Source organism: Stylophora pistillata, chromosome 6 (assembly GCF_964205215.1).
Source record: "Stylophora pistillata chromosome 6, jaStyPist1.2, whole genome shotgun sequence".
Taxonomy (NCBI): Eukaryota; Metazoa; Cnidaria; class Anthozoa; order Scleractinia; family Pocilloporidae; genus Stylophora; species Stylophora pistillata.
The window spans coordinates 10371153-10384707 of record NC_142524.1 but is presented as its reverse complement, the minus strand read 5'-3'; the positions used below and the strand labels follow the sequence as shown (position 1 = coordinate 10384707).

At 38.1% G+C, this 13555-nt stretch overlaps 2 protein-coding genes across 2 annotated transcripts; one reads left to right on the top strand and one right to left on the bottom strand.

The window, feature by feature from the left end:
- The first annotated feature begins 157 nt into the window (after positions 1 to 157).
- On the top strand, positions 158 to 9753 carry LOC111341497 (arginase-1). Its single transcript, XM_088724480.1, has 12 exons — positions 158 to 353; positions 1800 to 1872; positions 1965 to 2074; positions 3151 to 3218; positions 3964 to 4024; positions 4648 to 4743; positions 5171 to 5208; positions 5754 to 5810; positions 5986 to 6090; positions 7741 to 7817; positions 7926 to 7985; positions 8457 to 9753. Exons 1-12 carry the CDS (start codon positions 159 to 161, stop codon positions 8630 to 8632), a joined length of 1116 nt encoding a protein of 371 aa, XP_088580606.1. The 5' UTR covers position 158; the 3' UTR covers positions 8633 to 9753.
- A 691-nt stretch (positions 9754 to 10444) lies between these two features.
- LOC111341509 (exosome complex component RRP46) lies at positions 10445 to 13449 on the bottom strand. Its single transcript, XM_022948493.2, has 7 exons — positions 13295 to 13449; positions 13068 to 13181; positions 12646 to 12767; positions 12279 to 12419; positions 11765 to 11854; positions 11433 to 11519; positions 10445 to 10951 (listed from the first exon to the last, which is right to left on the bottom strand). Exons 1-7 carry the CDS (start codon positions 13407 to 13409, stop codon positions 10919 to 10921), a joined length of 702 nt encoding a protein of 233 aa, XP_022804228.2. The 5' UTR covers positions 13410 to 13449; the 3' UTR covers positions 10445 to 10918.
- Between the last annotated feature and the right edge of the window lie 106 nt (positions 13450 to 13555).

The window sequence follows — 13555 nt, the reverse complement described above, 5'->3', positions numbered from 1 at the left end:
ATTAAGGAAGATAACTTTTAAGAAATTTAAATAGATGCAGTTATATCCTAATTTTGGTAGATCTTGGAATACATAAATGAATCCGAGAAGAAAATGATCCTTCCTGCAGTCCCCTCCACAGTTTCGAAGAAAACGAGGAGACTTGGAACGGGGTCCATATGAAGAGTGTGAGACGGGATGGTAAAGCTTACATAATCAGATGTGTACTATTGAGTTCTGTGTTTACGATGAATGTATGCAGAATTACACGTCAGTTTTGTGTACGACCCATCGCGAAGAAAACTGCCAGATCGTGTTACTCAGGAAAACAGCAAGAGTTATTTTTGATTGGGGTTCCCTTTTCAGGCGGACAGGTGAAAACAGTTTTTGTTTACTAGAAAACGTTTATAGTTAATTAATGGGATTATGACGATCCAACTATTACTGTAGTTGCCTGTGTTTACTCGAAATATAGCAGTCCCGCAGTGTCAAAACAAAAGCAATTTTCCTTTCGCATTTTCCCCGTCATTTTCCCCGTGTAAGTCGAACAGTTGACGAATTTTTCACGCACGAAAGCCTTTCGATCGAGGAAGGATAACAGGTGATCTGTCACTTAGATGACTCGTGACAAATGACTTTTTTAAGAAGTTTGGAGATGGAAGAGGAAAGTAGCCTATGAACCATTAAGGTCTTGTTGTTTTCGTGTTTAGATGCATTCGAAGGATCCATTCAGCCAATAGGAAAGTAGGAGCTTCTCTATTCAGATATGGGACGAGAAAAGGAATTATGGTCTTTTCGTCCAAGTCTTTTCGTCTAAAAGTATTTTCACCTAAGTCTGTTTGTTTACTCGTTAAGTCTTTTCTCGAAGCAAAGAAATAACTTTTAGAAGGCTAGATAAGGCTATATATATAAAGAAGCTGTTGCGAGCCGCCGCCACTTGGGTACGTCGGACACGTAGGTGATGTTACACTTCGGTGCCTCGTACGCCCAATAGACGCTTAACAACGAGCCTAATCTTCCCATTTCTTTCGCATGGAATAATTAAACGGCAAGCAAGTCTTCATTTTTGCTACTATTTAATGAAATATATTGCGTTACAACTTCATTCATTCTCTGTGTATTAAATTCATGGCGTTGAATTCGTAAACAAAGATTGTTAAACCAAAAGGGCAACGGCTCGCACGGATAAGTTTTATGTATAGCCTTATCAATTTAACAATTATTCCACGAGCGCACATTGGATATGAGGTAGATGGCCAACGGGGTGCGTAGCGCCGAGGTGGCTTTAATCATCTCATGTCCAACAAGCGCGAGTGGAATAATTGTTTTATTAAAAAAAATGCCCCCAAGATATTAGACAAACCTTCTTGACTTTATTTTTTAAGAAGAAACTGGATGTTACAATGTAGAGATATTAGATTATGGTATATTGGCTCATATACCATAAATGGCTAAGCCAATAAAAAGTCTTGAATTGCATTGTTCAATGATCCAGTTTTTAGTAAAGTATAATAGAAAATACTTTTGGACGAAAAGACTTGGACGAAAAGACTGGAATGAAAAGACTTTCGGACTAAAAGACTCTTGGATGAAAAGACCGAACACCAGAATAGTTAGCTACAGTAAACATGATCCATGGAATCTTGAAAGTCTCAAATTTAACCTTTCACCACGAGTTACATCCTGGTGGTTCAGCTAGTGAAGCATGATCCGACTGGGCAGTTAAATCCTTGTGCATATAAAAAATTATTCTTGTGACATTTAACATTAAAAAGCTTTTCTAAAGATGAAGATGGTTCTTTTCATGTTGTCTTTTTTAGCCAAGGAAGGGTGTTGAAGAAGGACCAGTTCGTTTGAGGAAACAAGGCTTAGTCCGCAGAATAGAGAAATTGGGTAAAATCAACCTCTTGGGACTTTTAATTGAAAGACATTTAAAAGCTTAGTAACCAAATTACCAACATCCTTGCACATTTTCTAACTCCCAGGCTACAAAGTAACAGATTTTGGAGAAATGATTGTACCACATATTAATAATCATAGTGTTTCAAGTGAGATGGTGAAAAACTCAGTAGAGTGTGGAATTGTTGCAAAAAAGGTTGGTGATAATCTAAAAGACCTCCTTTAAAGGTATAATCATTTAAACCCATTATAGCAGGAAACCTTATGCCAACACTGCATCGCAACCCCTATCAGTTGTCAAGAGAATCTAACTTTGGTAACGTTATATTATTCTAGGAAGCCTATTTCATGATGTTTACACTTATATAGACTTAATATGTGTTCATTTTATTTGCTGGAGAATTCTTATCAGAGCATAGGTGTTTATTTGAGATAATTCATTATTCTATAGTCAAGGAACAGGGTTTTCAAAGAGAAATGCATTAAAAGAAGTATGGATTGGTGTAAATTTACAACTAGAGACAATATTCTTAACATCTGAGTGAAAGATAATTTGATTTTATTAACTGTGTTGAGTCAAGTTGTAAATTGGCCATGACCATTGAGAGTTTAGCTTCAGAAACTTTTAATGGTGGCCAATTTACATTTATTGTCAACTCAGTTGATAAATTCACATTATCTTGTAATACCCACCACTAACATATAGGTAAAGGTAAAGTCCGTTTACGAGCCTAGTGGCCCATTAGGCCGGTGCTTAACTCCAGTCTCTGTAGCATGAAGCGACTAGGAGTATTTCTACTCCTCCCTGGATGGGATGCCAGTCCATCACAGGGTTACCCCCAGCATTAAATTTGGAGGTACCCATTTATACACCTGGGTGGAGAGAGGCACTGTGAGAGTAAAGTGTCTTGCCTAAGAACACGACACAATGTCCCAGCCGGGGCTTGAACCCAGACCACTTGATCCAGAGTCTAGCGCACCAACCATGAGGCTACCACACCTCCACACTGACATATAGAGCAGCACGGTTTCTTTAGAAATCCACCCCTTTAATCATTGGAATAAAAAAAAAAGTAGCTGAAGCCGTTATGATTAAGCAAGAGATTTCTTCAAAGTTATAACTGAATAATTCTCTGTATTTGGCTGGGTGATAAGCCCCTTATGTGAACAGGTAAAATATGAAAGCATCATCAATATTTCATGATCTAAATTAAATCTGCAAATATAAAATGACTCTCTTTGTAAGACTATTTTCGCACCCTTGTCTGCCAGCTTGCCCAAGAAATAGCAAAAGCTACACAAGAAGGGAAGCTTTCTCTTACAATAGGAGGAGATCACAGGTAGCCAAAAAGATCTTAGGGACCTTAAGCAGTCAGCATGGCAACGCTAAGGAAGACTTTGATTAAACAATGAATTTCTACTCTTAGTCAGAATTTCAAAAATGGCTGCATGAGCTTACTGTCTCATAAGGCACCACAACTCAACTTCAGCATGATGTATAGAAGTAGCGTTAGTTCCAAATGGAAATTAAATTAATTTGCCGTCGTGGTTTCGGTCCACAGACAGCGCAAATTTTGCCGATTTCAGGTTGTTGTTCTGCATAGGACAGCTAAGAAATGTACAAAGTTCCAAAATGCACGAGCTGAGCTATAATGTTCTGCCAATTAGATCCCTTGTTTTTCCATGTCCTCATTGCCATCACCGTCGTGGTTGCTTAAGGTCCCTCTTGCTATTTTTGCTACTCTTTATTTCAATTGGTATTGTATCTTGGTTTTAAAGTTGATCTTATCAATATACTGTGTTTAGAGAAGTAATCATGTACTTGTCTGTGTTTATTAAATTAGTGTTATGTTGTCTAAAGAAAATGATTGCAAACTCAAGGAACTCTTGCATTTTAATCAAATTCTCCTTGTAAGCAACTCATGAAATATATAAAGAACAGTTTGGAGAGCTTGCGTATCCTGGTGTAAGGGTGTAAAGGGTTAAAGAGTTTTACAACTGCCAGGCTTTATTTTGAATTCATGATTATTCATCAGTACTTGGTATATGTCCTTGCTTAATTTCTCATGTTCTTTTTCTCTACAGCATATCAGTTGGTTCAGTTTTTGGCCATGCATCTGTTACAAGAGACCTCGGTTTACTTTGGGTTAGTAAATATTTTAGTTTGCAGTGAACATTGTTTGGAGTTATACTCACATAATTTGCTTAGCTTTCCCTATTTTTATCTGACCGTTGTGCAAGAATCTCTTGAAAGGCAACAGAACTTAACATGATAATGGTCTGTACACATCCTTGCAAGTAGCTTGTGTCTTAATTGCAGTGTTAGGACTTCAGCTCTAATTATAAAAACATCTCTTACCGAATTAATATCTATTTGAAGTAATGGTATCACAAGGGCCCTCTTTGAACAAGCACTGCCCCCTCCCCTTGACTATTCTGTCACTTACTTAAATAGTAAGGATACAAGGAAAACCTGTTTCTATTGCCACTCTACGACTTTTCAAGCTTCAACTGCAGCGGAGGTAAATCAGTACAGGCAAATAATGAGCACCCTCCTCCATTGAGCGCCCTCCCTCCAGTAACTGCCCCTCCTTTTGGCCGAATTTTTAACTAAGTGCCTGGGCACTGATTTGAAGAAATACATTATTCATATTTTTTCCAAATGCATCTAAACAGTACAGTATTCATTCATTGCAATTGTGCTGGCCTTGTGCATTAAATTTAAAAATCGTTTGTTTGTAATAGTTGTTTCTTTATTTCCTTTTTCAGGTTGATGCTCACATGGATATCAACAGTCCCACTACTACTAAATCTGGAAATCTTCATGGAATGCCCCTCTCCATGTTAATCAATGGCATACCAGAGGTAGAGCTATCCTTCCCCCCCAAAAAAAAGAATGCATTGGTGTTACAGTTTTAAAAAGTCATTTTTATCAATACATATGAATCTCAGAAAGTCTCACTAACAAGTTGATGGTTTTGTAGTTTGCACAGAGGTCATGAACTTTGATATGATTGGTTAAAACACAACAAACACTCCAGAAATATTTCAGGTGTTTATGGTTTTCTACTAGGCACTGATCAATTTCCAGGTTAAGTTGAATTCCATATTTAAGATTTAGTTAAGCTAGCTCCATAAAAAATAAATTCACCCTCTCCCCCTAATAACAATTTCTAAAGTTATAAAGAAAGGAAAATGTAGACATCAGAGACAGCCTAATGATATATTTTTTTTCTTTCAAATTCATGCTTAGTACCAATTGCTTTAAATTTATTTGATCTTTGTTTTGCAGTTTCCTTCCCCACCTGGATATGAATGGTGCTCTCCATGGTAAGTTATGATTGCTGATGAAAGTTAGTTCAGTTTTTTTTCCATGAGATGCATTCGAAGGAATGTGGCGTGACTCAGTGAGGAAAAGACACCACTTAATTTTATTTATATCCGCCTTGTACTGTGCTCTCGGCCAGTGGGAATGAATGAATATTGAGCAACGTAGGAGTGGTTGTTGAGGGAATATTTGATGAATTTCCTGATGATTTTGTAGCTTGAAATTCTAACGTTTTCTTAACTGTATCAAATGTTTATTTTGTAAACTAACTAATAAATATGATTATAATCCAGCTTATTCCATTTTTAGATGGTTTAAAGTTCAATGTTAATCTAACTCGCAATTCAGTTATTTGTAAATAATTACTTTTAAAGTGTTGAACAGTAGAATTATTATTGACATGAGGCTCTGGGAAGGGCCAGAGGGATCTCAATCTCTTTGCAGTCTCTAGTATAACTGTAAGTTGAAAATAGCTAATTTGTTGTTTTACATTTCTCATAAGGGAGTAGCCTCAAATTTTAATTAACCTGTTCTATTCACTTTTTAGTTTGTCTCCAAAGGATATTGCTTACATTGGACTCAGAGATGTCGAACCACAAGAAAGGTGATTATGTGTACCAAAAGAGTTGACTGTTTTATCCCTAATTGATGATGTATCCAACAATATTGGCAATGAGAAGGTGAATGTGCAGTCTATACAGTCAAGAGTTTGCAGCAAAGTAGTATAATCCTTTTTTTTTTCATGTTCATTTGATATCTATGATATATTTTGATTCTAGGGACATCTGTGAACAATTGGGGATTGCTGCATACAATATTGATGATATTGACAAAGATGGAATAGGGGTCATACTTGAAAAGGCTCTGGAAAAAATCAATCCTGAGTAAGTTGATTAAACAAATTAATTAATGTTCTTTTGCAATGTACAGACATCTCAACAGCAATTGCATGCCATTGTAGTGTTAGTCACCTCTTTGTACTTTGGTTAAGATAAGGCCCATGCTGAATCCTTCAGGATGGTGTCACTGGGTTGTGTTTTTAAGAAAGACAATTTAAACTCTCACTGCACCCCTCCCCTCTTAAGAGTATATTAGTTCATATATTTTATCATATATTTATCCCTTTCACGGGTTTATTACGAATCAACTTAACAGCCTGCTCCCAGTTGGCTTGTTAGCTCAATTGGTGGAGCGCTGCACTAGTATCGCATAGGTCAGTGGTTCGAGTCCCGTACAGGCCTGATATTTTTCAGGTCTGATTTTCGCTATTGCTTAAATAGCACTATCTACTGTGAGGATCGTGCATCATACGTAGTATATTAGATGTCAGCAAATGTCAAGGAAACTTGATCAACTGCTGGCAAAGTGGGGAGAGGGTGGGGGTTTCTTTGCTGTGAACTTAAGAATCCTTTCTCAGTGAGGAAATTGGACCACCTCCTGGTTAGCTCAATTGGTTAGAGTGCCGTGTTGTGTGGGAGGTCGAGGGTTCGAGCCTCAGCTGGACCAATACTCATGGTCTTAAAATAACTGAGGAGAATTTGCTACCTTTCTATGATATCAAGAAATGTATAGATATTCTAGTCTTCTCGGAAAAGGACAAATAAACCAGAGGTCCCGTCTCCTGCAGGGTTAGGGGTAGGAGATGTTAATTTTCCACGCACGAGATTACTGTATGGTGGATGTCCTCCCCAGGGTGGGATGGTGGGTACACACATATATGTTTTAATTAGCACTCAGGAGCTCCTTGGTGTTACGTGTATAAATAAAGTATTATTATATTATTGTTATAAGTATTAATTAAAGTCGTACCCACTGACCTTTCATACTGAGGAGAACTTTTTGATATGTTCCTTTAACCCCTTGCACCCTGATATCAGTATTCATATTCTTCACACTGTTGCTGTACATTTACCAAGTACTTACAAGGAGATTTGGATTTATCAACTAAGCTGAAATTGTAAATTGGCCACCAAAAAAAATGATTAAAAAGCTGACATTTCAAGCGTTAGCCCTTCGTCATTCACTCTGACAAAGGGCTAATTGGTTCATTGGTTCATTTATTTCACGCTATTATTTTACATAAAATTAACATAGATAGAAAAGTAAAGTTGCAACAAATGATTACAGTGAGAATAAAATAAATAAAGTACAGATTGTAAAAATTTGTGTGGTGGCCAAAGTAGCAAAGGCTTTCTAGTTGGCCACCACATGCTCAAATCATCAGCTTTTTAAACATTTACAGTGGCCAATTTACAATTTCACCTTAGTTGATATAACCAAATTACCTTGTTACCCCCGCCGACACAGCACCACAGTTTCTATAGAAACTTTCTCCATCTATTCACTTACAAGGAGAATTTGTTTAGCAATCAAGAGCTTCTCCAGTTTGCAGTTATTTCCTTAACTCTCATGACTTTACTGTCTTATTCAATGTTGGTACTTTGATGTGAGAATGGCTATGTGTCTGTGGCTCAGGGGAGTTAAAGATTCTAAAATTGCCTTTTAATGTCCTTACTTTTTTGTTCTTTTATTAGTGGAAATCGCCCGATTCATGTAAGTTACGATATTGATTCCTTGGATCCAAAAGAGGCTCCAAGCACGGGAACACCAGGTGGGGATTTTGCTTCATTGTTAGTGTAAACAGACCGTCTTTTTTGCTTGAAAAGGAGCAATCTTGTTGTTGGTAACTTAAGCTGTGGAACCTCTTTTTTTTTTTCAGTGAGAGGGGGTCTCACACTGGATGAGGGAATTTACATTGCTCAGATTTTGGCACAGTCAGGTATGTTTTTTGGCAAATATAATGTAGTAAGGTCCATAGTCATCCTCAGTGTTGGAGGGTATTGGGGAATTGCAGTTTCTCATAGCAAGTAATTAATCAGCTGGTCTTGGTTCTCTGAAGGATGGATGACACTCTTTGCAGGATAAATCTCTGTATGGTGGAAAGTGCAGTATGTTTTGTTAGAATTCATCCACTGGATAGGGATTTATCCTTTAGATAGCATTATCAGCCCTTTGAACAACCGAGGGCAGGTGCTTAGAACTGGTAGTAACACACATTAGAGAGCAAGACACATGAGCTCCTGCATGTGTTACCCCCTGCTTGCGTTTGCTGTTCAGTCACTCTCGCTCTGTTGCTCTGTTGCTCTGTTGCTCTGTTGAATGAAGTGCCTGCTATGAAGGGTACTGGCAAGTTCCCCTTGCCTCTCTCCTCTGATGCTCAGAATTAAGATACATCTTTTGTTCATTACAGGATGCCTGTCTGGGATTGATGTAGTGGAATTCAACCCAGCCATTGGAACTGAGGAAGAAGTACTGAAAACTGCCCAAAACACAATGAAACTTATTGAAATCTTACTGGGTCAGGAGAGTCACTTAAAAGAAGCTCCTCTGCCTCCAGTTGACGACAGCAAAGCTTCAAGTGGATGATAGACAAGCAAAGGCTGGGTCAATTTTTTAGCAAGGGGCTGTTTGAGACAAAAGAGACTGAGCAGGGTTAGAGGGCCTGGTTGGGTAAGAGGGGCCTGATGGGGTAAGAAGAGCCTGGTGGGGTAAGAGGGGCCTGATGGGGTAAGAAGGGGCCTGGTGGGGTAAGAGGGGCCTGATGGGGTAAGAAGGGGCCTGGTGGGGTAAGAGAGGCCTGATGGGGTAAGAAGGGGCCTGGTGGGATAAGAGAGGCCTGATGGGGTAAGAAGGGGCCTGGTGGGATAAGAGAGGCCTGATGGGGTAAGAAGGGGCCTGGTGGGGTAAGATGGGCTTGGTGGGGTAAGAGTGGTCAGTTTGGGAAAGAGGGGCCAAGAGGGTCAGTGAGGTTACCTGAGATTGCTGTTATGGTGCCATCCTGTAAATAATTGTGCTAGAGACGAAGGAAACAGTTGTGTAAATTTTTTTAAGTATATTTATTGCTAATGTCACGTCCTTTCATCATTAGTGTAAGTATTAAATTAGAGAGTGCATTTCCAATAAGATGATAGGTCTCATGGTTATAACTTATTCAAAACACAAATATTTATTAATGACTAATTAATTTATAAGTATCAGATATAGGTACCATGTTGTAAATAAAATGAAACAGTTCTATATTTGAATCCACTGGGTGGCATTTGAAACTAGCCCAAGTTTCAGTGCATAAAAGAACTATTCATTGCCATGGCAGTTAAGCATGGTGTAGTGCTCATCATTCTTCGAATAACTCAGCCCTTGTGCCAGAGTAGAAAAGTATTGACGGGGACTATAACCCCAATTTATTATATAGCTGGCAACCTAGTGGGTAAGATGAAGCAAACCTTGTGTTCTTATTGGCTACTGGAATGGGAAAGGTTAGCCCATCTTACCCACTCATGATTGCCAGCCTGGGCAAGAAAAAAAATCGCATGGGGCAGACTTATAAGGGTAGTAATTCTTGGACATTGTTTAGCAATGGAGGCACATAAAGCAGAAGAAGACATCATCAGAAGATTATAAGGAAATTTTAACCAAAGAACAAACTATTGGTCTAGTACTAGTTTCACAAAATATTGGCAAAATAAACATTTATTTCAGTAACACAAGTTAATATACACGTTTATTTTTGTCTAAAAATTTGCAGTCGAGATAAGAATTTGTTGAAGTTGAAGTTCATTTATTTGTTTAAGCGGGTTGATTAATTGGCAGCTGTAATAGCTGATGTGGACCTGCTGTCCTAACCCACCCATCCCACCCCAGGGGAGGACATCCATCACACAGTAATCTCGTGTGTGGGAAATTAATGTCTCCTGCCAAACTCCTAGAAGTGATTAACATGCAAATTCTCCCCAAAATATCCATACATTATCCAGCAAACAGGAATGGAAATACCCAAATTTATCAGGTTGAAGTTATCTTGATCCAACCCCAAATTCTTGTAACTAATTTACAAGGAAATGTGTAGCAGCTAGAGGGGAGAATTCACAATCAGATCTTGAGAGTAAAAGGGTTAATATTTGTAACTGGCTCATAATACTTGCACAGCAATTAAAGATTGAGTAAGCCACCACATCTTCAAGTAACATTTTGATATTGTATGTCAGAGACAGACATAAACTTTTTTGCCCATTATCTGGGCATTTGGAAGAGCTGACAGGGCACTAGGACCCCCTCTATACTCTATGAGGCACCCGAAACTCCGTATTTACAGAAATGGATGAAGAAAATAAGCTGAATCATTTTTATTTATTCTTACTTTTGATCAAGATGACAGATGCATAAACGACATCACCATCAAAAATTTTATTTTTCTCTTTATTATATAAAACAACTTAATTCCATGTTGCCATGGGTCTGTTCACACATAGATCACAGGCAACTTCAAAATGTTGCGCCTCGTAAGCCACTTTTTGTTTTTACCATATTTTGATATCATCCGTGATTATCTGTGATAATACTGAACAGATGCAGAGACCCATCAAATCTATTTTTTAAAATGGATCAGATAACAAAGTACTCTCATCTCAGCAATACCCTGTGGTACTTTCATAAACCAACTAAGAGATCCAACAAGTCAACTGTGGAGTCCATTTGACCCACCAAAATGGTCATAAGCTTGCTTCCTTATTTGTTCCTTCAACCGAAGACCATTGTTGATTCAGAAACAGTCAACCTGGACCATTCTTCACATGTGACTCAGTTAAGCACAGAATCACATTCCTGTGCAGTTTTCCACCATGGACCGCGTGAGCTAAATACCAGAGATATTAACTATGCAATGTTTATGTCCATGAACTTGGCATCCTGTTGATAGAAAACATTAATTTATAATATATTAAGAACTAATTTTGATAGAAATTTTATAATAGGGTATTTATTGTCATAGAGAATACATGGTTTTCCCAGGGGAAATCTTCAAAACACCTGGGAAATTTTTCTTGCTTCATACAGTAAAGAAAGCCCAAGATCTGGCCCTTGAGTTCAACTTCGCTGAGATAAAAAAAAAATCTTTTTTTTCTCCCGTGTAATAGGGACCTAATTGTCTCGTAAGAATCTTGATTAAAATGTTTCCAAGTCACACATGCATGTAAATGTCTTGTAAGAAATCTTGATAAAATGTTTCCAAGTCACACATGCATATAACTTACAAAACATCTTAAAATGTTTTCAAGTTCCAATCACAAATAAAATTACCTTAGGTGACAATGCTCAATACAAGCTCTAGAATTAGTTGTTCTTGTAAAAGAAAAAAGAATGTAATAGCTCAAGTAGACAGAAAATTTACCTTGGAAAGCTTCCTCTCCACAGACAGTCTGAAGAAGTCAATTAGCTTAGTAGCAGCGGAACGACATGCTTCCAAGCACCTGTCATACTTTGAAAAGGAAGTAATTAAGGAATGGTTTTACCCTGCAACTCTTTACTCCCTAATATCAGTATGCACATTCTCCATACTGTTCTCTATACATTTCCAATGGTGCTGACAAACAAGGAGAATCTGGTGAATTCATTTCCAGTCCGTTTTGCCTCAAAACAGTAACAGAACTGTTTTCCCTTTATCTTGGAGCAAAATAGTACAAAGATGACAACAAAAAAGTAAAATGAATATTAATATTTTACCTCCTGTATTGTAAAACTTCCAGTGGTTGATGAGGTCATCACATTTTTGTTGGCACTGTCAAATGCAAATGTCATTACTGCACAGGCCTCCTGTGAGAAAAGAAATCAAAGATCATTCATTCTTTGATGGTGCTTTAACCCTTTACATTCTAACATCTGTATGAATTGTCTCCATACTTTTGTCTCACATTTTCTAAGGTGCTGACAATGAGAATTTGGTTATTGATCTAGAGCCTCTCTAGTGGGTGGTCGTGTCCCTTATTCTCATGGTATTAATGCTTGATTCAACAGTAATAAATAAATGTAAAGAGAAATAAGACACTGATCACTCTTAAGATATAAAGGGGTTAAACAAAACTGCTTAAAGTAGGAAAAAAGGTTCTATCACAGGTAACATTTCACACTTTTGACAAAGAAAATGTTGCAAAAAAAGCTACAGCCTTACGTAAGGCAAATTTTAACATTTTCATCAAAAAAATTCTCAACATCACATTCACAATTTTCTCTCCATCACCTTTTCTTGTTCCAGGGAAGGATCCAGCTGAATGTCACCAGACTCACTTAGCGCGCATGACACAGCACAAACTAAACACTTCATTGGAAAACCAGCATCAATCATAGCCATGCACGCAGCATTGATTGCACATGACAGTAACTTTTAGCAGTTAGGAAAAACAATAACTAAATATGACTGCAGTTTGTGTAAACTGATTGGTCAGTGGGGCTGTGATGTTATTGGCTGTAAGACTCCAGTGGGGTAAGTCAGTGGTGATTGGTCAGTTTTGATCTGTCAGTGAAGTTAGGTGGCTCTGTTTAGTTCATTTGTGATGTTAATATTGTGAAAAGGCTTTCATTAACCAAGTGAAGAAGTACAAGGATACTGATCCACTATCCTGAACAAGCTGAACCACAATTGTTAAGGATGATCTGGGATGTCTGGAGGTAAGCACAACTGGTTCACAGCTGTTACGGATAACTCTCTCCAAAAGTTTTTCTGCACAGCCTGTGAAATTAGAATCATAGGAAACAAGCTGCTGACCTAATCAATCATTCAATCAATCTTTGATTACACATGACACTGATGAGCCCAAATCGCTAAAGGCTTGAGCAAGAAAGGTGACTACCCCAGAGCCCTTAAAGTCTCACTCTTGTCTACTTTCATTTAAATTTTCCTTGACGAATGATAGGTGACAAACCCCTAGGAAAGAAAAACACCCTTAGAATCTAGGATATTTTGAGCCGAGATTAGTTAAGACTTCAAACTTAACAATGATGTAAGAGTGGTCATACTGTTTTGGTGTACCTGGTGAGCCAACTTTGGGTCTGAAAACAACTTCTAGGGTAGCCTTATCAATGAGTTCTTTACTTGATCTGACTTCTGCCGGACCATAAGCTGCCGCGATCATGTGGGTATTCCCTGAAACAATAACAGTTCAAAATCATAAGGCAAAAGAAAGCATCAAAATGCCACTAGATTGCAAACGTGCGATGCCCTTTTTAAAGTCGCATAAAGCTGGATTAAAAAAACACCTTGAAAAAAGCTTGCTGATCCATCTGTTTTGTTTAAGAGGCTCTGTTCACATCGTAAGGATCTCAACTCCGATGAAAATCGTGGAGTATCCAAATTCAGTGCTTTGTCCTCCATTTTTATTTCAGTGTGTTCGCGGGCTCATAGTTCGTTTCCAAGTTAAATTGAGTTTCCTCGCCCCCCCCCCCCCCCCCTCCACTCTGGGCTAGGCCCTTCTGTATTTCATACTTTATCTCATTCATCTCCATATTTTCTCTTATTCT

Excerpts from the sequence above, each read along its gene's own strand:
- LOC111341497 (XM_088724480.1), top strand. The coding sequence starts at position 159 with ATGAAGAGTGTGAGACGGGATGGTAAAGCTTACATAATCAGATGTGTA. Across the intron at positions 5,209-5,753 it reads TATGAATGGTGCTCTCCATG|TTTGTCTCCAAAGGATATTG; the intron begins GTAAGTTATGAT and ends TTCACTTTTTAG. Across the intron at positions 7,818-7,925 it reads TCCAAGCACGGGAACACCAG|TGAGAGGGGGTCTCACACTG; the intron begins GTGGGGATTTTG and ends TTTTTTTTTCAG.
- LOC111341509 (XM_022948493.2), bottom strand. The coding sequence starts at position 13,409 with ATGGAGGACAAAGCACTGAATTTGGATACTCCACGATTTTCATCGGAG. Across the intron at positions 13,182-13,294 it reads ATCAGCAAGCTTTTTTCAAG|GGAATACCCACATGATCGCG; the intron begins GTGTTTTTTTAA and ends TTATTGTTTCAG. Across the intron at positions 12,768-13,067 it reads ACCCAAAGTTGGCTCACCAG|GCTGTGCAGAAAAACTTTTG; the intron begins GTACACCAAAAC and ends CTAATTTCACAG.